Source organism: Oncorhynchus mykiss, chromosome 23 (genome assembly GCF_013265735.2).
Source record: "Oncorhynchus mykiss isolate Arlee chromosome 23, USDA_OmykA_1.1, whole genome shotgun sequence".
NCBI classification, from domain to species: Eukaryota; Metazoa; Chordata; class Actinopteri; order Salmoniformes; family Salmonidae; genus Oncorhynchus; species Oncorhynchus mykiss.
In genome coordinates this window covers 35,344,070-35,365,633 of record NC_048587.1, presented here as the reverse complement: position 1 = coordinate 35,365,633, position 21,564 = coordinate 35,344,070, and the positions used below count along the sequence as shown (strand labels likewise).

The 21,564-nt window shown below is 43.6% G+C and overlaps 1 protein-coding gene across 1 annotated transcript in view; it reads right to left on the bottom strand.

The window, feature by feature from the left end:
- Positions 1–12,507, bottom strand: part of LOC110503107 (PDZ domain-containing protein 7-like) — a 47,417-nt gene extending 34,910 nt beyond the window's left edge. The window contains exons 1-7 of the mRNA XM_036959901.1: positions 12,273–12,507; positions 11,911–12,048; positions 9,806–9,980; positions 6,704–6,880; positions 6,227–6,374; positions 4,418–4,478; positions 1,505–2,048 (exon numbers count right to left, since the gene is read on the bottom strand). Coding sequence (XP_036815796.1) covers positions 1,505–2,048; positions 4,418–4,478; positions 6,227–6,374; positions 6,704–6,880; positions 9,806–9,980; positions 11,911–12,048; positions 12,273–12,507 — 1,478 coding nt within the window. The remainder of the gene's footprint in view (positions 1–1,504; positions 2,049–4,417; positions 4,479–6,226; positions 6,375–6,703; positions 6,881–9,805; positions 9,981–11,910; positions 12,049–12,272) is intronic.
- Positions 12,508–21,564: the final 9,057 nt, after the last annotated feature.

Here is a 21,564-nt window from a genome sequence, read left to right as displayed (position 1 = left end):
TGATTCTGCTTTTCTTTCCTATTTAACTTATTTTTTATAGATGCCTTGATGGGTGGGTGGTTGGGAGGGAGGGAGGGAGGGAGGGAGGGAGGGAGGGAGGGAGGGAGGGAGAGAGGGAGGGGATGGATGGATGGATGGATGGATGGATGGATGGATGGATGGATGGATGGATGGATGGATGGATGGATGGATGGATGGATGGATGGATGGATGGATGGATGGATGGATGGATGGGAGAATGAGGGGTTGCGGTTGTACTGTTTTTGTTGTTATATCTGAAAATCGATAAATAAAGTAAAAAATAAAAAATATAAATTTTATCAACCAGGAAATGGCCAGCACGATTTCTGCATATTCACCTTTAAAGTAAATTGACTAAATTAAATCAAATACTACCATGTGAAAAGCCCATTTGTTACAAGTCATCTCTTTGTTACGGGTCTTTGTTAAATTTGCTTGTGGATGTACCTTTGCCAGATTGGGGTTTACAGAGAAAAATTACAAAAATAATTGTATGTGTTTGTTATTTCAAAGTATAATTCATTAGACTTTGCATGGTTCTATGCTCACACTGGCCAATAAAAGTGGATGATACACTCTTCAGTAAGAGGTTAAAGACTGTTCATCTCTCATCCAGTCACATTCTCTGCCCTCTCCAGTAAATCATTCCTAGTAGGCAACAACCCGGTAATATTGATGTATTGTACACAGATGGTTACATTCACTGTTATTTTTGAAAGCTCTGCCGCAGTCATCTGGATAACATTAACAAAAGTATGACTCGGGGTGCATCTCAATAGTCTGAAGTGACTTTCTTTATGTCCTTTCCATCATCTGCATAAAGTAACCATCGGGTGAAATCAAATACCTGTTACTGTAGGTATCACCACTGCTTTCACCTTTTCTTTGTTTTCAGAACAGTGCAGTTGAAGGAGAGGAGAGCATAGACTATTGAAATTCACCCTCAGACAGTAATGCCTGATTCACACTATCGAGCCAAGTCGAGCTGCGCAATGCTGGCCTGGATAAGCATACACCATAGTTCTGAAACCATGCTGGAAAGGACAATGTGAAATGAAAATATCCTGACCAGCACAGTTTGGTTCGGGTTGGCCCTGTAGAGTGAAAAAGGCTTCAGGTGTTGTTTTCGTTGACTTCCTGGTGACTGGAGGGCCAGTGGAGTCGTGTGCAGGTCATCAGACTCCAGCTCAGAGGGGATCTCCCTAAAGCTCAGAGGGCGTATCTCGTTACCCAGAGGCACCCACAGCCACAGGCACTGAACTGAACTCTGGGTAACTCTAGTGTGGCGAAGGAGATAGTTGCTCTGGGTTAGGATTAGATATACAGGTATGCCTATTCATGTATCAAAAACAGGAGGGAGGGATACACACCAAAAACTGCTCTTTGAAAACAGTGTATTTCCCATTTATCATTCTTTGGCCTCTGTTCTCTTAGGCCTTTCGATTTCATGCGGATCATACGCTGTGGACTGGGAACTATTTACATGAACTGATCATAGTTTTGCTCCTCACCTGTAACTGTGATATGGCTCTGGGATCGTCTGATGGGCTTTCTCGGTCTGCTCAGGGCCATAAGCACCGCCGTTTTCGGGGAGTCCTGCGCCACGTCCTGTTCCCCTGGTGACAACATCCCCCTTTTGCCCCTTCCCCCATCTCCAGCCCCTCCCCTTTCCACAGGACCCTCTCCTTTCCCCCGAATTGGTGTGTCCTTCAAAAACACAGTGGCGCCTAGCGTCCGGCTGGTTTCCATGGCAACCAGCCTTCCATTAGGCAAAGGGGACGCGTTAGAATCCAAGGGGGGGTGTAGGTCAGTCTGCATGGCGGTCTCTGCGGTGCGTTCGGAATTGCTGGTGCGGCGAGAGCGGTCCTCAGTGGAGATGCAGACGTCCACCATGTCAGAGCCAAAGGCGGGTGGGAAGAGGACCTGGGAGAGACCACTAAGGGAGCTGAGGGGGGTGGAAGACAGGGAGGAGGCCGAGGAGTAAGAGTCAGAGCCCTGGGAGGAGGACGGAGGCCCTCCATTGGCCACTGCATGGGGAAGAAGAGGAACTCATTTAGAAACACTAGGTGGAGATTTGAAAAGTAAATGTATAGTGTTTCAATAGCAAAGGACACAATATAATATTCTCTAATGATGCAAAATGTATGTTAAATACACGTATTGGTAGTTTGATGAAAGTGAACACCAGTGAACCTCATAAGTGGCGTTGAAATCATAGTTTATTGTGTAATCAGAATGAAGTCATGTTTTCCTCAGTTTTATAGTGTGTCCTCAAATCATCCAACTCTAGTTCCCATCCCACAGTCCACGAGCCGTATACATAACACACATTTTTCACACGATCATAAAGCCTTTGTAGTTGGTACAGACTGACATCTGGCTGAGCTCACTGTTTGTTTATTTGTTTATTTGTGAGCCCATAAGCTTTTGCAGAAGCAGCAGCTACTCTTCCTGGGGTCCACAAAAAACACAAAACATGACAAGTAACAAAACACTGATAGACAAGGACAGTCACACACATTTTAAATACAACGACATACAAACAAAGCAGCTAAAATATAATACAAACAATACAATTAAAAATACATGTGTGTGTTAGTGTGTTTTTAATCTGTTTTGTAAAGGTAAATTTGCCATTTGCAATCATGGCTCTGTAGAAAACTGTGCGTTGCCTGGAATTTGTTTTGGACTTGGGGACTGAGAAGAGACCCCTGGTGGTATGTATTGTGGGGTATGTATGGGTGTCTGAGCTGAATGTTATTTGATTATGCAGATCATCTGGAATTTTCACCACAATAATAGTTTTCATAAAACTAGAAGAGAAGCAGTTAATCTCTCATCAACCCTCAACCAGAAAAGACTGGCAAGCATGTTGTTGATGTTTGTTCTGTATGTGCAGTTAAGGGCTCTGTTTTAAGCAAGCTGCAGCACGGCTAAGTCCTTCTTCGCTGCACTTGACCATATTACTGGACAGTAATCAAGATGGGACAAGACCAGAGCCTAAACAACTAGTACAGTTGATTGTTGGGTCAAAAATAATCTTGCTGCAAGTTTCTTTCAGGACATCCTCTCCTTGCAAACAATTATTGAAGGTCCTGGACCTCTCAGATCAGATCGTCTATTCTTTTGTTAGTTGAGTCCATCAGTATTTGGACAAAGCTCTTGAAGCTATTTTCCTATTGTTGTAACAACTGCTTGCAACAAACTCTTTTTGTTTGTTTAAAAGATCCTTCACCTGTGATATAGAAATACTGTCCCCTCCATGACTCCCACCTTTAGCTTTGGATGCCATGGTAGGATTGCATGCCAATACTGGTACTCCATGCAGTTCCAGAAGACAGGGCAGGTCGCAGGGAAGATTTAAACAGCAGCAAACAGCAGGGATTCAGACAGCCACAAGCCTGGGACAATCTGCTGTCCCAGCCACAAGGGATAACTGCGTGTGTTCAATCTGTCAAGGAAACCTTGCTAGCTTGAGAGCTAGTTAGTAGCTAGGCTAGCTGCCACGCCAAGCATCTCTTCAAACTTTTGGTTGGCAGTATCCCTGGACAGATATAGCGGTACAAGCAACTGAGGCTAACCGCATCACGGGATCAAAAACTAACCAAACTTTTTAAAAATAACACTTTTTCAGAGATTTTCAAAACTTTAAAACAACAAACCGCTGTGTTAGCTAATCCCATTGGCTTTAACTACAGTAAATCCAGAGAATCAATTCAACTACATGAATCATCAGGAAGAATCATATAAAAGCCAGAAATGATTCAGTAGCCTTAGATCCCAGCAACCTAAATACACAGAGAGTATGTCCCAACTCTCACCTTATTTCTTATGTACAGTAGTGCACTACTTTTGACCAGAGCCCTATAGACACTGGTCAAAAGTGCACTAAATAGGGAATAGGATGCCATTTGGGACACAACCCATCCAGCCACCCAGTCACCAACCTGTCATAACACGCCGTGCCCAACCCAGAGTACTACTCTGTCTCTGAGCACACACAGCACTAATCTGGCGCTATTTTCAGACCCACTCATATTAAGCAAAAAGCAGAGGATCAGATCTGGGGACTGAGATGAATACCGCAGAGGGATTTAGTTAAAGTACATGTGATGAGCCGGTGCTCTACTTTAGATTGACACGTCATGTAATGTCATGTAATGTAGAATCTGGCAGAGTCTTAATTGGAGATTGGGATTCTAGAATTGGTGAAGCTTTCATGAAATGAATGGAATATTCAAATAAACATTGAGGTCAAGCGTTTAATGTACTTATTTTTTATTTTCTACGTTTGAATCCTTTCATATTACTTATTAGCTCATTGTACTTCCATTAGTATACTATACATTCAGGATTGTCTGTGTGTGAGTAGCATACTAAGAAGAGAGATACATACTTTTGCTGAGCCAGCTGTATTCAGCCACCATCTCTTTATATGCAGGGTATCTTCCTGCCTCCTGTTAGGATGAAGATAAACATCACATCATCATCATAATCATCGTCATCATAATCATATTCGTTCTCTATCATCATCATCATCCTCCACCTTATTCTCTCCATCATACTCATCATCATCATCACACACGACATTTCTATAAATATTTTATCAGAGGTTCAGTTGTCAGTCCTTATATGTGGATATCTGGATGCGTTTACCCTAGGATAGGTGTTCTGAGGACAGAATATAAGTAGACTAGCCTCTATTTCATGACCTTTACAGAGTCTCACAGAAGTTTCTTCTGGCTCTGGGGCACATGTGACCTTCCACTCAATGAAAGTGTGTGGGTGCTACAAGGACAAGTGACCCTTAGGGACTTGGCGGACCTCACTGCAATTCCACACACACACACACACACACACACACACACACACACACACACACACACACACACACACACACACACACACACACACACACACACACACACACACACACACTCACACACACACACACACACACACACACACACACACACACACACACACACAGTATTATACAGAAACACACACACACAGTATTTTACAGAAACACAGCTCTAGGGAAAAACTGGAGCCCTGACACAAGATGGCGGACACTCACTCACCAGATTCACCACCTCTCCAGGGAAGCTTATGCCTTCTCACCATACTGCTACTTAGCACAGGCCCACATGGAGAACAGGGCACCATTTTAGGTCAAACACAAGTTTTACTTGACAAATTCTAAGATCCCTACACTTAAGACCACAAAGGAAAGCCACCAATTCAGGTCAGGCAGAAGTCACAGTGGACCCCCTCCGAGAGCTTCCACAATGGGCCTTGGTCTGGGCAGGTGTTGGGGGGCGTTTAGCAAACTAACCCGGCTCCTATGTGTGTAATTTTGAGCCATAATGGGGTTTAGCGCGGGGCAGAGGAGAGACATAAAACAAGGCTTTCTGCTGATTATAACTTGATCTTGCTGCCTTGTAAATAATGAACATCGTCTCTGGCGTTTTTTCTCGCACGGAACCTGAGATGAGAGGAGTAAAGTGAGCCCACTGGAATGCGAGGGGCTGGGCGTGCACACAAACTCACACACACACACACACACACACACACACACACACACACACACACACACACACACACACACACACACACACACACACACACACACACACACACACACACACACACACACACACAGGTACACACACAGGTACACACACACAAACACAGAGGAATGCATGGGCCAGGTGCCAGCTGTCTGCTTTACTATGCTGTCTCACTCCCCAGCGCAAGAAGAGCCGGTGTTGTTTAACGCACTGCAACATCCATTAATGTGCCAGAGTACTTAGAGCACCACGTGATCAACTGTTAGGTATGAAATGGATCTAACCTATTGAACATTGAGTACATGTTTCATATGAAAGGTTAGTGTGTACCACTTTCAACCTTGATGTACATGCATTTAGGAGAACAGTACAGATCAGTGTATATGATGGAGAGGAGACAAGGAGTGGAGGCAACTTTAGACTATTGAGATGCACTTATAATGGCTGTGTTTCATTTCAGAGAGATGTTCCCTTCCATCTGCCCTAGCTAGTTCACTCCACTTCACAGATCTGATAGGACTGGATAGGTGAAAGCACTATAGATAGCTAAAGAAAAAGTTTGCGTCCCAACAGGTGTAGTGCACTATAAAGGTAACAGGGTGACGCAAACAAAGATGAGTCTTCTCTCTCACCCTGATGGTCAGCATGATGTGGGTGTGGCTCTTCAGAACTTCCACGGCATTGCTATGGGTGATGCCATCAAAGCTCACCCCATTGGCCGCCAGGATCTGGTCGCCCATCTTGATGCCGTGCTGCTCCGCCAGACCCCCAGGGTCCAACCTGATCATAATACACAGAGAAGTCAAGGAAGATGTGTCGTGGAGATGGCCGGTTGTTTTGAGTTGTGTTTTGTTTTGCTCTGAGCTTCAAACGTTGTTCTAACATTGTTCTCTGATAGTTACCATCCAGTAGTTTGTTCAGATTCAATTAAGGGCTGCTCACGTCTCCCACAAGTCAATTCTGAATATATTTACAAGTTACAAACAAAGATATCTCCACTGTATTTTGTTGTTGTTGAGAGCAACAGTGTTGTACACTTGAGCAGTTTAATCTAGTGATAGGTGGGAACATAAACCTTCACAACCTGTATCTTCCCCAGGACCACGTACTTAGAGACGTAGATGCCCAGTCCGAACTCTTTGCCCCCTCTGATGTTGAATCCCAGGCAGTAGTCCTCTGAGGTTGTGTAGAGGTGAACCATCCTACGGAGAACACTGTCTGAACTGGCATCTGAAGGAGTACGACCACTCTCCTCTACTACCATACGCCTCTGGATCAGATCCACCCTGCAGAAACAAACACATGCTAGATATGTACATAAACTTACTGTACATACAAACACACACAGATATGTACATACACTAGACCCACTCCAATTTGCATACCGCCCAGACAGATCCACAGATGATGCAATCTCTATTGCACTCCACATTGCCCTTTCCCACCTGGACAAAAGGAACACCTATGTGAGAATGCTATTCATTGACTACAGCTCAGCGTTCAACACCATAGTGCACTCAAAGCTCATCAATAAGCTAAGGATCCCGGGACTAAACACCTCCCTCTGCAACTGGATCTTGGACTTCCTGTTGGGCCGCCCCCATGTGGTAAGGATAGGTAACAACACAACCGCCACGCTGATAGTCAACACAGGAGCCCCTCAGGGTTGCGTGCACAGTCCCCTCTTGTACTCCCTGTTGACTCATGATTGCACGGCCAGGCACGACTCCAACACCATCATTAAGTTTGCCAATGACACAACAGTGGTAGGCCTGATCACCGACAACGACAAGACAGCCTATAGGGAGGAGGCCAGAGACCTGGCCGTGTGATGCCAGGGCAACAACCTCTCCGTCAACGTGATCAAGACAAAGGAGATGATTGTTGACTGCAGGAAAAACAGGACTGAGCACGCCCCCATTGTCATCGATGGGGCTGCAGTGGAGCAGGTTGAAAGTCTCAAGTTCCTTGGGGTCCACATCACCAACAAACTAACATGGTCCAAGCACACCAATACAGTCGTAAACAGGGTACGAAAAAACCTATTCCCCCTCAGGAGACTGAAAAGATTTGGCATGGATCCTCAGATCCTCAAAAGGTTCTAAAGCTGCACCATCAAGAGCATCCTGACTGGTTGCGTCACTGCCAGATATGGCAACTGCTCAGCCTCCGACCGCAAGGCATTACAGAGGGTAGTACGTACGGCCCAATACGTCACTGGGGCAAAGCTTCCTGCCATCCAGGACCTCTATACCAGGCGGTGTCAGAGGAAGGCCCTAAAAATTGTCAAAGACACCAGCCACCCTAGTCATAGACTGTTCTCTCTGCTACCAAACGGCAAGCAGTACCTGGGCGCTAAGTGTAGGTCCAAGAGGCTTCTGAACAGCTTCTACCCCCAAGCCATAAGACTCCTGAACATCCTGAACTCCTGAACATACGGCAGGGCAGCCTAGTGGTTAGAGCGTTGGACTAGTAACTGGAAGGTTGCAAGTTCAAATCCCCGAGCTGACAAGGTACAAATCTGTTGTTCTGCCCCTGAACAGGCAGTTAACCCACTGTTCCTAGGCTGTCATTGAAAATAAGAATTGGTTCTTAACTGACTTGCCTGGGTAAATAAAATAAATCTAATCAAATGGCTACCAAGACTATTTGCATTGCCCCCCCCCCACCCTCAAATTAGATTTAATTTGACATACTACACCTCCCTCCTCACCTACTAACACACACACAACAGCAGCCCCATTCCCCAGTGAGTTCTGGCCTTCCTATCAATTAGTCAAATAGCCATAGTCATAGAGGAAATCCATCTAGCCGTGCACCATGAAACCAAGATCCCTCAGCAGCAAGATAACCTAGTGGTGACGCATCATACTGATGTGACCATAGAGATATAATACTAGCTGTTTTATTGATGAGACACTATGAAAAACGTAATACTTATAAAGAATTCACAAACCATAAGCCTAATGGGATCAATTTCATAAGGATCGTGATGCATTTAACACACTGTTGATGCATACGATACACACGGTATCACAAAACCGGATACATATTATATGGAACCATGTGACACTAACTATGTAACAGTGGAGGCTGCTGAGGGAGGAAGGCTCATAATAATGGCTAGAACAGAGCGAATAGAATGGAATCAAACAAATTAAAACTATGTGTTTGATGCATCTGATACAATTTCACTAATTCCGCTCCAGCCATTACAACGAGCCCATTCTCCCCAATTAAGGTACCTCCAACCTCCTGTGCTCTGTATAGTGTTGTTGTTGTACTGATCATATGCATCAGGTAGTCTCCTGCCTGAAACCTGGACTCAGGGGTAGACGTAGCATAGTACATGAAAGCCTGGGACACTCAAATTAGTATGACATGTAACGTTTGGTATGGTACATGTATGCATTTATATGTGGATGTATGGATGTCCATCATCCATTTCGTGTGATATGTTGCGAATTCCAATTTTGTGGCTAATGTTAGCTAGGTTAGGGGTTAAGGTTAGGGTTTGGGGAAGGGTTAGCTAACATGCTAAAGTTGTCCATAATGATATTGAACACTCAACGTTTGGGATGCTAGACATTCGTGTTTACCCCGACCAACCACCCTCTTTTAGTTTTTTCCTTAAGTAAACTTTCTGTCTTATGTAACTATATCAAACATAACATATCATACTAATTTGGATTTGGATTTACAATGTTACGTCTAGTCTATGATACCAGCCTGTCTCATTACCCATACTTCGCTCACTCCACTACAGTGCTTCAGGTGGCTTGAACTAGTCAGGTTGCACTTGAACTTGAATGCTGATTAACAACTACACTCATTTACACATGTGTCCCTGTCTCAACTAACCATTACATTAGGAACTGACCAACTACATCACATAACAACAGTACAGCGCAGTACATGATGTGACATTATATAACAGTTTAGTACACTCTTAGAAAAAAGGGTTCCAGAAGGGGTCTTCGGCTGTCCCAATAAAACAACCCTTTTTGGTTCCAGGTAGAACTATTTTTGATTCCATGTAGAACCCACTGTGGAAAGGGTTCTACTTGGAACCAAAGATGTTCTACCTGGAATCAGAAATGGTTATTCAAAGGGTTCTTCTATGGGGACAGTTGAAGAAAATTTTTAGGCTCTAGATATCGTATTTCTTTCTAAGAGTGTACAGTACCGTACACTACACTAGGCCCTCTCACCATGTAGTCTTCTCCTTGGAGTAGCGTATACCAGGGACTTTCCCCACACGTCTCACGACCATCCTCAGCCTGTTGTTCCCCGTCAGGACCTTCACAGCACTGCTCATAGTGATGCTTTCCAGGCTGATACCATTCACCTCCACCAGCTTGTCCCCTACACAGAGACCTGCCTGCTCTGGAGGGGAGAGACGAAGGGATTTAAGCACAGACTAACTGACGCATACAGTACAGACACATGTATACACACGCACACATACAGTACAGACACATGTATACACACGCACACATACAGTTGAGGTCGGAAGTTTACATACACTTGGGCTGGAGTCATTAAAACTTGTTTTTCAACCACTCCACAAATTTCTTATTAACAAACTATAGTTTTGGCAAGTCGGTTAGGACATCTACTTTGTGCATGACACAAGTAATTTTCCCAACAATTATTTACAGACAGATTATTTCACATATAATTCAGTGTATCACAATTCCAGTGATGTCGTGGCTTTAGAAGCTGGCTTTAGAAGCTTTTGATAGGCTAATTGACATCATTTGAGTCAATTGGAGGTGTACCTGTGGCTTACCTTCAAGGCCTACCTTCAAACTCAGTGCCTCTTTGCTTGACATCATGGAATGGGAAAATCAAAAGAAATCAGCCAAAACCTCAGAAAATTGTAGACCTCCACAAGTCTGGTTCATCCTTGTGAGCAATTTCCAAACGTCTGAAAGCACCACGTTCATCTGTGCAAACAATAGTACGCAAGTATAAACACCATGGGACCACGGAGCCGTCATACCGCTCAGGAATGAGACGCGTTCTGTCTCCTAGAGATGAATGTACTTTGGTGCTAAAAGTGCAAATCAATTCCAGAACAACAGCAAAGGACCTTCGGAAGATGCTGGAGGAAACAGGTACAAACGTATCTATATCCACAGTAAAAATTAGTCCTATATCGACATAACCTGAAAGGCCGCTCAGCAAGGAAGAAGCCACTGCTCCAAAACCACCATAAAAAAGCCAGACTACGGTTTGCAACTGCACATGTGGACAAAGATCGTACTTTTTGGAGAAATGTCCTCTGGTCTGATGAAACAAAAATAGACCATCGTTATGTTTGGAGGAAAAAGGGGGAAGCTTGCAAGCCGAAGAACACCATCCCAAACGTGAAGCACGGGGGTGGCAGCATCATGTTGTGGGGGTGCTTTGCTGAAGGAGGGACTGGTGCACTTCACAAAATAGTGGGCATCATGAAGAAGGAAAATTATGCGGATATATTGAAGCAACATCTCAAGACATCAGTGAGGAAGTTAAAGCTTGGTCGCAAATGGGTCTTCCAAATGGACAATGACCCCTATCATACTTCCAAAGTTGTGGCAAAATTACTTAAGGACAACAAAGTCAAGGTATTGGAGTGGCCATCACAAAGCCCTGACCTCAATCCCATAGAAAATTTGTGGACAGAACTGAAAAGGCATGTGCAAGCAAGGAGGCCTACAAACCTGACACAGTTGCACCAGCTCTGTCAGGAGGAATGGGCCAAAATTCACCCAACTTATTGTGGAAGGCTACCCGAAACGTTTGACCCAAATTAAACAATTTAAAGGCAATGTTACCAAACACTAAGCGAGTGTATGTAAACTTCTGACCCACTGGGAATGTGATGAAAGAAATAAAAGCTGAAATAAATCATTCTCTCTACTATTATTCTGATATTTCACATTCCTAAAATAAAGTGGTGATCCTAATTTACCTAAAACAGGGATTGTTTTACTTGGATTAAATGTCAGGAATAGTGAAAAACTGAGTTTAAATGTACTTGGCTAACGTGTATGTAAACTTCCGACTTCAACTGTATATGTAAGATGGCTAAATAAAGAGCATAATTATTGATGATTATTATTATTATATTATTATTATTTGTGCCCTGGTCCTATACGAGCTCTTTGTCCCTTCCCACGAGCCGCATTGTGACAAAAACTTACACTCATTCTTATGTTTTGGCTAACGTGTATGTAAACGCATACTCACACAAATACACTCGTAAAAACAAACAGGGGTCATTATGGGGTCAACACACACACCTCCCTCCCTCTGTTATAGGACCTACCTGCAGAGCTGTCATCCTCTATCTTGCTGACGAAGATGCTGAGTCCGTGTTCTGAACCACCTCTAACACTGAATCCCAGACGGCCGTCTGCACTCTTATCTACTGTCACTGTGTGGAGGTCTTCACAGTCATCCCCACCTGTACACAAGAGGGAACAGGCACTCTGAGATCCAATGCAGTAGAAACACTGTATTGACAACAAGTTGGATACAGCAGAAATATGGGAGTTGTAAGTAAAAATGTATAATTGTCCTGAACTAATGAAGGATCTTTAGCTCAGCAGGCTTTAGTTTTGTGGACTTAAGAGTTCATACAACACTGAGTTACTGTGGGAGGGGGAGTAGACACAGTAAAATTATCACCATCGACAGGAGAGTTGATGAGGATGACTCTGCCCATGGGTGAGGACCTGCCTCCCCTGTGGCGGTGATGCTTCTTCTGCATGTAGCGGTTTGTCGAGTGGGATCCCCCAGCCTGGCCCCCATGGCCCCCATTGTGGGGGTGAGGGTAGCCTCCCCCATTATGAGGGTGGGGGAGAGGATGTCCTCGCCCGTTGGTCATTTCCCTATGGTTGTGGTAGTCAGAGGAGTGAGCCATGGCGAGAGGCCTACTCCCCCTCCCACACTCATCCACACCAGGGACTCGCCTGGAGATGCAGAGGGGATGGGAGGAGAGGTAGAGGGGAGTGAGTGGGTCGGTGGTTTGGCTGGATCAATCAATCAAGAGTTAAACAGGCGGAACAAGTAAAAACAATCCATCCATTACTGCTTGTCAATAGTGAAGTCCAATGCAGAAAAGTCCAAAAGCCACATTAGGCTAGTAGAGACATAAAAAACTAAATTATTAAATTGAGTCCATTTGTTAAAGGAGATTAATAAGTTATGACAACTAGTCAGGTTGCAATCAATCAATCAAGAGTGAAGTCCCCTCACTCCCAAAGTATTTCATCCAGGCACAGTTATGGGACTGAAATAGTCCAATATTTGTATCCTTAAGTGCATCCTTAGGCTTGTTTGTAGACATCGAAATGAGCTGTCTCTTAATGAACTTCGGGGCACATCCATGGCAGTCACCGTTCAAGACCAGTCACTTTTAATCCAGAAAGATGTCCTTCTTTTGCCATTCCAACTGGGTCGTCCACTTCCTCCGGTCCAGCGGCCGGGGCCAAGATGTCTGCCACAGTGGCCTTTGAGTCCATTCTCCTCGGCCATGCTGTCCCAGCGCACCGCTCACCCATCTATGAAGCGAGACGTCGTCGGGCACCGCTCTGTAAAAAAAAACTTCCATGATTTCCCACGGGACGTAGTCGGATATCAACGGCCCCGAAAACATTCATGTTTTATTAAAAAGATAAAGGTGACATAGTGTGGAGTACGGTTTCATAATGCGAGGTATCTCAAACACTGCTCACCTTCTAAAAAGCTACTTGAGACACACTTAACCTGTCACCAAGTATAGATTATTTGATTTATTCAAGTATACACAACTACTTTTGATTGTCATTATGAGTGGAGGTAGAATAAGTCCTGCATCTAAGTAGATACAATTTGTGTAGACAATTCTTTGTAGCGTTTGCCCAATGGAGTTCACTCGCAGCGTACCACTTCAGCAGCTCCCCTTCAGCACCTTGGACAGTGCTCGAGCAACGGGTTACGTAAACAAACAAAGCTAAAAAAAAAATACAATTAAAGCTTTACTCTTAGCTAAATACCTGCCCCGCAAGAGGAGCCCCCTCTCTAATAGTACCGATGACACCTTATATTGGCTTTGGTATTTCAGAAGTTTGTAGACAGTTTAGTCCAATTTAGATAAAAGTTATTTTAGTATAAGAATAACTTAAAGGGTGACTTCAGCACATAAAGCATTAGCGCAATGACGAACGATATGAAGCCCATAAAGGGATTCATATCAAGACCACTTCATAATTAGGCTCACGGATACTTAACATGGACCTAAAGCGGATCCCTAACAGGTCAAAGAGATGCAACAGAGGCACACAAAAGATAACAACAAGTTTGGCTCGGTATCAAACTAGTTCTTTGTTAAATAAATAAATAAATAATAGCCTACCTAAACAGTTTTCTAAAGTTAAACACACACACACACTCCCCATCAACACATGCATGCAAACTATTCAGCTAAGTTTAACAATAACATTACCTGTAACCATGTTGTGCTCTGTGACCTCACCTATGACTAACACAGATAGACATGCATGAGCCCGCCCCTCTCTCATACCATTGGACACCTGCGGATGGCTTAAGTCACATTAGTGCCATCTCATTTGCTCTGGACAGTGACAATTGTCTTGGGTATTAATTAATCCTTACACTGTATCACGTAGCCAGGTGTCTATGCCCGTGCTTAAATTATAAGGCTTGCAAATTAGCAAATAATTGTTTTTTTAAATATTGAAGTTGCTTTAGTCACTAAACACACAAGCTGTTTGACTCACACAGTAACTAACTAACTATCTAGAATAACGTAGTTAGGCTACTAAGAAAAAACTCCCTGTGCTTTTAGATCTTAGAGAGACTTTAACAAACTGAAACTACTAAAGTCACATAATTGCTGTTCAACTGCTTCGTTAAAGGGACAATCTGCAGTTGCTTCATACGTTTTGGGACTAATGAATGAATGATTCTTGAAGAATAAAACTTATAAATGACTCATGAGCTCAGTTAAATTGTCGTACCCCATCAGAACCCAAAATATAAGTTATTTCACTCCAATGTTTAGAAACAAAGTTAATGTAAAAAAAACACTATATAGCTTCAAAACATGGTTAAAACTAAAATGTTAATATCAAGGATGGCCTTTGCATCCATAACAAACAGGAGTGTGGAGTACGCTTTATTATTGTCTTAACTGCTGATTGACACTTTAAGGAGATAATTAATGAGATAACATACTTATTGTAATTGACTAGACTACATGGCTACTGCTCCTTGGTGTCAGAGGTAGAATATATTATTATCTTGTATTGGTGTTATACTGCCATCGTCTGTCTGAGTAATTCCATCTCATGACAGTGGTATATGATCCCTGATAATGAAGGAAATGTAGGCTAGTAGTCTACTTAAGCAATAAGTCACGAGGGGGTGCCAATCAGCATTCAGGGCCCGAACCACCCAGTTTATAATTAAGCAATAAGGTAATATACCACGGATGTTCTTAAGCGCAACGCAATGCGGAGTGCCTGGATACAGCGCCCTTAGCCGTGGTATATTAGCCATATAGCACAACCCCCCAAGGTGCCTTATTGCTATTATAAACTGGCAACTAGAGCAGTAAAAATAGATGTTGTCATACCCGTGGTATACGGTCTGATATTCCACAGCTGTCAGCCAATCAGCATTCAGGGCTTGAACCACCCAGTTTATCATAAATTTTATAAACTCAGTTATGAATGAAAGCATCTTCTTTTAACTTGTTAAATAAATTGTCAATCAATCATATCTATTAGCACATGGTGCTGCTGCACCCACCCACCCACCCCCACACACACACATTGTGATGCATAACATATTTCTTATACTTCCCTCTCTCAAGACTTGTCTCAGTTCAAGCTGTCACCCAAAATGGTGGGCAAGGACCACTGGTGAGTCACAGGATCACTGTGGTGAGTCAGAGTTAGTTTCCACTGGGTTGTTCATGCATAGTTGGGCTGTGGTGGGGAAAGACTGTTTTCACCTTAAAGGGATAGTTCGGGATTTTGACAATGAGGCCCATTAACAACTTCCCCAGGGTCAAATTAACTCGTGGATACCCTTTTTATTTATCTGTGTGCAACTTTCTTTATACTGGGCAAAGATACATAAAAATGGAATCCACAAGTTCATCTGACGTCAAAATCCCAAACTATGCCTTAAAATTGAGGGACACAAACATTTGAAGGCTTGATGAAGGTCATATTATAGCACCAACTATGATAGACTGTTCTATGGAAAAACATTTAAATGATTCATGTCCCAAAAATGTATTTAATTATCCAGGTCAATCCTATGACATCACACACACACACACTATACGATACATTAATTAAACATAAGAATGAGTGTAAGTTTTTGTCACAATGCGGCTCGTGGGAAGGGACAAAGAGCTCGTATAGGACCAGGGCACAAATAATAATAATATAATAATAATAATCATCAATAATTATGCTCTTTATTTAGCCATCTTACATATACAGTTGAAGTCGGAAGTTTACATACACGTTAGCCAAGTACATTTAAACTCAGTTTTTCACCATTTCTGACATTTAATCCAAGTAAAACAATCCCTGTTTTAGGTAAATTAGGATCACCACTTTATTTTAGGAATGTGAAATGTCAGAATAATAGTAGAGAGAATGATTTATTTCAGCTTTTATTTCTTTCTCACATTCCCAGTGGGTCAGAAGTTTACATACACTCAATTAATATTTGGTAACATTGCCTTTAAATTGTTTAACTTGGGTCAAATGTTTTGGGTAGCCTTCCACAATAAGTTGGGTGAATTTTGGCCCATTCCTCCTGACAGAACTGGTGAAACTGAGTCAGGTTTGTAGGCCTCCTTGCTCACACATGCTTTTTCAGTTCTGCCCACTAATTTTCTATAGGGTTGAGGTCAGGATTTTGTGATGGCCACTCCAATACATTGACTTTGTATTAAGTAATTTTGCCACAACTTTGGAAGTATGATAGGGGTCATTGTCCATTTGGAAGACCCATTTGCGACCAAGCTTTAACTTCCTCACTGATGTCTTGAGATGTTGCTTCAATATATCCACATAATTTTCCATCCTCATGATGTCGTCTATTTTGTGAAGTGTATCAGTCCCTCCTTCAGGAAAGCACCCCCACAACATGATGCTGCCATCCCTGTGCTTCATGGTTGGGATGGTGTTCTTCGGCTTGCAAGCATATCACTTTTTCCTCCAAACATAATGATGGTCATTATGGCCAAACAGTTCAATTTCTGTTTCATCAGACCAGAGGACATTTCTCCAAAAAGTATGATCTTTGTCCCCATGTGCAGTTGCAAACCGTCGTCTGGCTTTTTTTATGTCGGTTTTGGAGCAGTGGCTTCTTCCTTGCTGAGTGGCCTTTCAGGTTATGTCGATATAGAGTTTGTTTCACTGTGGAAATAGATACGTTTGTACCTGTTTCCTCCAGCATCTTCACAAGGTCCTTTGCTGTTGTTCTGCGATTGATTTCCACTTTTCGCACCAAAGTCTATTCATCTCTAGGAGACAGAGCGCGTCTCCTTCTTGAGCGGTATGACGGCTGCATGGTCCCATGGTCTTTATACTTGCATACTATTGTTTGTACAGATAAACGTGGTACCTTCAGACGTTTGGAAATTGCTCCCAAGGATGAACCAGACTTGTGGAGGTCTACAATTTATTTTCTGTGGTTTTAGCTAATTTATTTTGATTTTCCCATGATGTCAAGCAAAGAGGCACTGAGTTTGAAGGTAGGCCTTGAAATACAACCACAGGTACACATCCAATTCACTCAAATTATGTCAATATGTCTATCAGAACCCTCTAAAGCCATGACATCAGTGGTTAAGTGCCATCAGAGTCCCTGGGTTCGCGCCCAGGCTCTGTCGTAACCAGCCGCGACCGGGAGATGCGTGGGGCGACGCACAATTGGCCTAGCGTCGTCCGAGTTAGGGAGGGATTGGTCGGTAGGGATCTCCTTGTCTCATCGCGCACCAGCGACTCCTGTGGCGGGCCGGGCACAGTGCGTGCTAGCCGAGGTTGCCAGGTGCACGGTGTAGCCTCCGACACAGTTGGGTTGGATGTGCGCTGTGTTAAGAAGCAGTACGGCTGGTTGGGTTGTGTATCGGAGGACGCATGACATTCAGCCTTCGTCTCTCCCGAGCCCATACGGGAGTTGTAGCAATGAGACAAGATAGTAGCTACTACAACAATTGGATACCACGAAATTGGGGAGAAAAAGGGGTAAAATTCACTAAAATAAAATAAAAATAAAGAAATAAGAAAAACAAGTTTAAATGACTCCAACCTAAGTGTATGTAAACTTCCGACTTTAACTGTATAAAAACGTACTTGTTCATCAAAAATTGTGAATAACTCACCACAGGTTAACGAGAGGTGCTTGAAAGGATGCACATAACTCTGCAATGTTGGGTTGTATTGGAGAGAGTCTCAGTCTTTTTCCACACACAGTCTGTGCCTGTATTTAGTTTTCATGCTAGTGAGGGCCAAGAATCCATTCCCACATAGGTATGTGGTTGCAAAGGGCATCAGTGTCTTAACAGCGTAATTTGCCAAGGCAGGATACTCTGACTGCAGCCCGATCCAGAAACCTGGCAGTGGCTTCTGATTAAATTCAATTTTCACAGAACCGCTTGTTGCAATTTCGATCAGGCATCGTCATCAATTTTTGTTCAGATATCGTCATCATGCAAGCGGTCAGACAAGTGAAAATTATGGTCAGTAAAGGAAACTTTAAGCTCATCAGTCAATTTTTAAAAAACATGTCAATACTTTGCCCCTTGATAACCAGCGCACTTCTGTATGTTGTAAAAGCGCTACATGGTCGCTGTCCATATCATTGCATAGTGAAGAAAATACACAAGAGTTCAGGGGCCTTGCTTTAACAAAGTTAACCATTTTCACTGTAGTGTCCAAAACATCTTTCAAGCTGTCAGGCATACATTTGGCAGCAAGAGCCTCTCCGTGAATGCTGCAGTGTACCTAAGTGGCGTCAGGAGCAACTGCTTGCACGCACTTTATCACTCCACTATGTCTCCCTATCATGGCTTTTGAGCCATCAGCACAGATACCAACACATCTTGACCACCAATGTCCATTTAATGTCACAAAGCTGTCCAGTACTTAAAAAATGTATTCTCCTGTTGTCCTGGTTTCCAGTGGTTTGCAGAAGAGGATGTCTTCTTTAATTGACCCCACATAAACGTAACGGACATGTACCAGGAGCTGGGCCTGGCCGCCACGTCTGTTGACTCATCCAGCTGTAACGCATAGAATTCACTGGCTTGTATGCGGAGCAGTAATTGTTTCAAAACATCTGCAATGTCACTGATGCGTTGTGAAACAGTGTTGTTTGATGAAGGCATTGTCTGTAGAGTTTTTGGCCTTTTCTCCCAGCATTGTCCCAGCCATATCCGCGGCTGCAGGAAGAATTAAGTCTTCCACAGTGCCTTGGGACTTGCCTGTCCTAGCCACTCGGTAGCTCACCATATAAGATGCTTCTAGCCCCTTCTTATTAATGGTATCTGTTGCTTTTATACATGTCTTAATTATCGCTCACAAAAACAAAAACACTGGCTTATTTTTCAAATTGCCATATTTTGTTTCTAAATGTCTGCGCAAGAGTGGAGGTTTCAGTGAGGTAGTACTTTTGCACATATGACACACTGTGGCTGAGGAAAGGCACTACTCCCAATATAAGTGAACCCCAAATCAATGTAGTTCTCATCATATTTGCGCCTCTTCAATGGTCCAACGTTCCTGTCTATTGTTCGGGGCTTTCCCAGGTAAGGGGGCGGTAGCTCGTCGGCTGCATCAGATTCACAACTGTCAGTGTCCATGCTAGCTGGCCTAACAATAAATGTAGAATTACTGATGCTAGCATTGGAAGTGCTCGTGGAAGCAGAACAACTTGTTATCGACAGGTGCAGGTGTAGTACTGCTGGTAGTAGCAGTACTACCAGTAGAGCTGGTATGAGTCTCTATGGATGGGGGCCTTGCTTTTTTTTAACCATTTATCAATTTTCAAGCAAACGGAATGAGCAGCAGCTACGTTTGGCTACATACTGACCGTTTGTGGAATTCCCGCTAGAGATTAACGGTTAATGTGACTGGATGTTAATTATTTGACTGGGCTGCATGTATTTGACATTGTGTTGTTATTTCGCTGAACACAAGGTGGTTTCGTTTTATTTTTGGCAGTGAAACGAGGCTACTCAGGCGAGAAAAATATATATCACATTTTTTATTTAGAGTATCCCCGTCGGCATTGCGCGTACCCCTGGGGATAGATCGACTGGGACTGTGTACATCAACCTGTGCGGCACTATCAGAGGTCATCGTGAGGATGTTTCGCAGGGGAGCCAGTTTACAGACGGAGGTTGAGATGGCAGAAGCTGAAGTGTTGTTTGAAGCTGAAAGCACGTAAAGTACAGTTAGTGAGAAAGATGAGTTTACAACAGTGAAGTCCAACAATGGAACAAAATGGGCTAACGTTGTGGGAATTTTAATTTAAAAAATATATATAATGTAGCGACCCGCACAGACAAGCTGTGTGTTATGTGTTAGGCTATTAGTGGGTTGTGTTGTACTTACCAGTGTTCGCGGGGTCCGACATGCCAAACAACCTGCTATCTGCCAATCGCGGGAATGCCTGGAATGTTCTGATGCCGAGCATCCTGGCGGTTGGCGGAGTGGCGTGGAGGAGGGTTGGGCAGGGGGATGGAGCATTGGAAGTTAAGACCAGGTTTAGCCATTCTCTCTCTTACGTCTGGCCTTCACAAGAGAAGGTTATGGATGGCTTGTGGGTTGTCTTTCATTTATTTGGCGTGGGCTACGGCCAAACAGTAGCCTGTGTAAAGTTGGGTCAATAAACCGTCAATTCGTAAACTTCAAGCCTCAGTCTGGACAATTGTTCCTTTATGATCTAGTCAGGTCATTACAATAATTATGCGGGAGTAATTATTATCCATTCGCACAGTAGCTGGCGGAATGCACATATAAATGGTTGCGAACACCATTATACCAAAGAAGGACCTTCGTGGGAAGTCGATGAGGTAGAGATGAAAAATATTCCTGGAGTGATTGATGCTCCTCGGATGAATCATGTGGTGAATTAAAGAAAAAGTGAAGAGTCTTATCTGTTATTTTCTTATTTGGAGTCTCTCCTTACTAAAGTGCAGAAGGGATATACACTGCTCAAAAAAATAAACAACACAATGTAACTCCAAGTCAATCACACTTCTGTGAAATCAAACTGTCCACTTAGGAAGCAACACTGATTGACAATACATTTCACATGCTGTTGTGCAAATGGAATAGACAACAGGTGGAAATTATAGGTATTTAGCAAGACGCCCCCAATAAAGGAGTGGTTCTGTAGGTGGTGACCAGACCACTTCTCAGTTCCTATGCTTCCTGGCTGATGTTTTGGTCACTTTTGAATGCTGGCAGTGCTTTCACTCTAGTGGTAGCATGCGACGGAGTCTACAACCCACACAAGTGGCTCAGGTAGTGCAGCTCATCCAGGATGGCACATCAATGCGAGCTGTGGCAAGAAGGTTTGCTGTGTCTGTCAGCGTAGTGTCCAGAGCATGGAGGCGCTACCAGGAGACAGGCCAGTACATCAGGAGACATGGAGGAGGCCGTAGGAGGGCAACAACCCAGCAGCAGGACCGCTACCTCCGCCTTGGTGCAAAGAGGAGCAGGAGGAGCACTGCCAGAGCCCTGCAAAATGACCTCCAGCAGGCCACAAATGTGCATGTGTCTGCTCAAACGGTCAGAAACAGACTCCATGAGGGTGGTATGAGGGCCCGACGTCCACAGGTGGAGGTTGTGCTTACAGCCCAACACCGTGCAGGACGATTGGCATTTGCCAGAGAACACCAAGATTGACAAATTCGCCACTGGCGCCCTGTGCTCTTCACAGA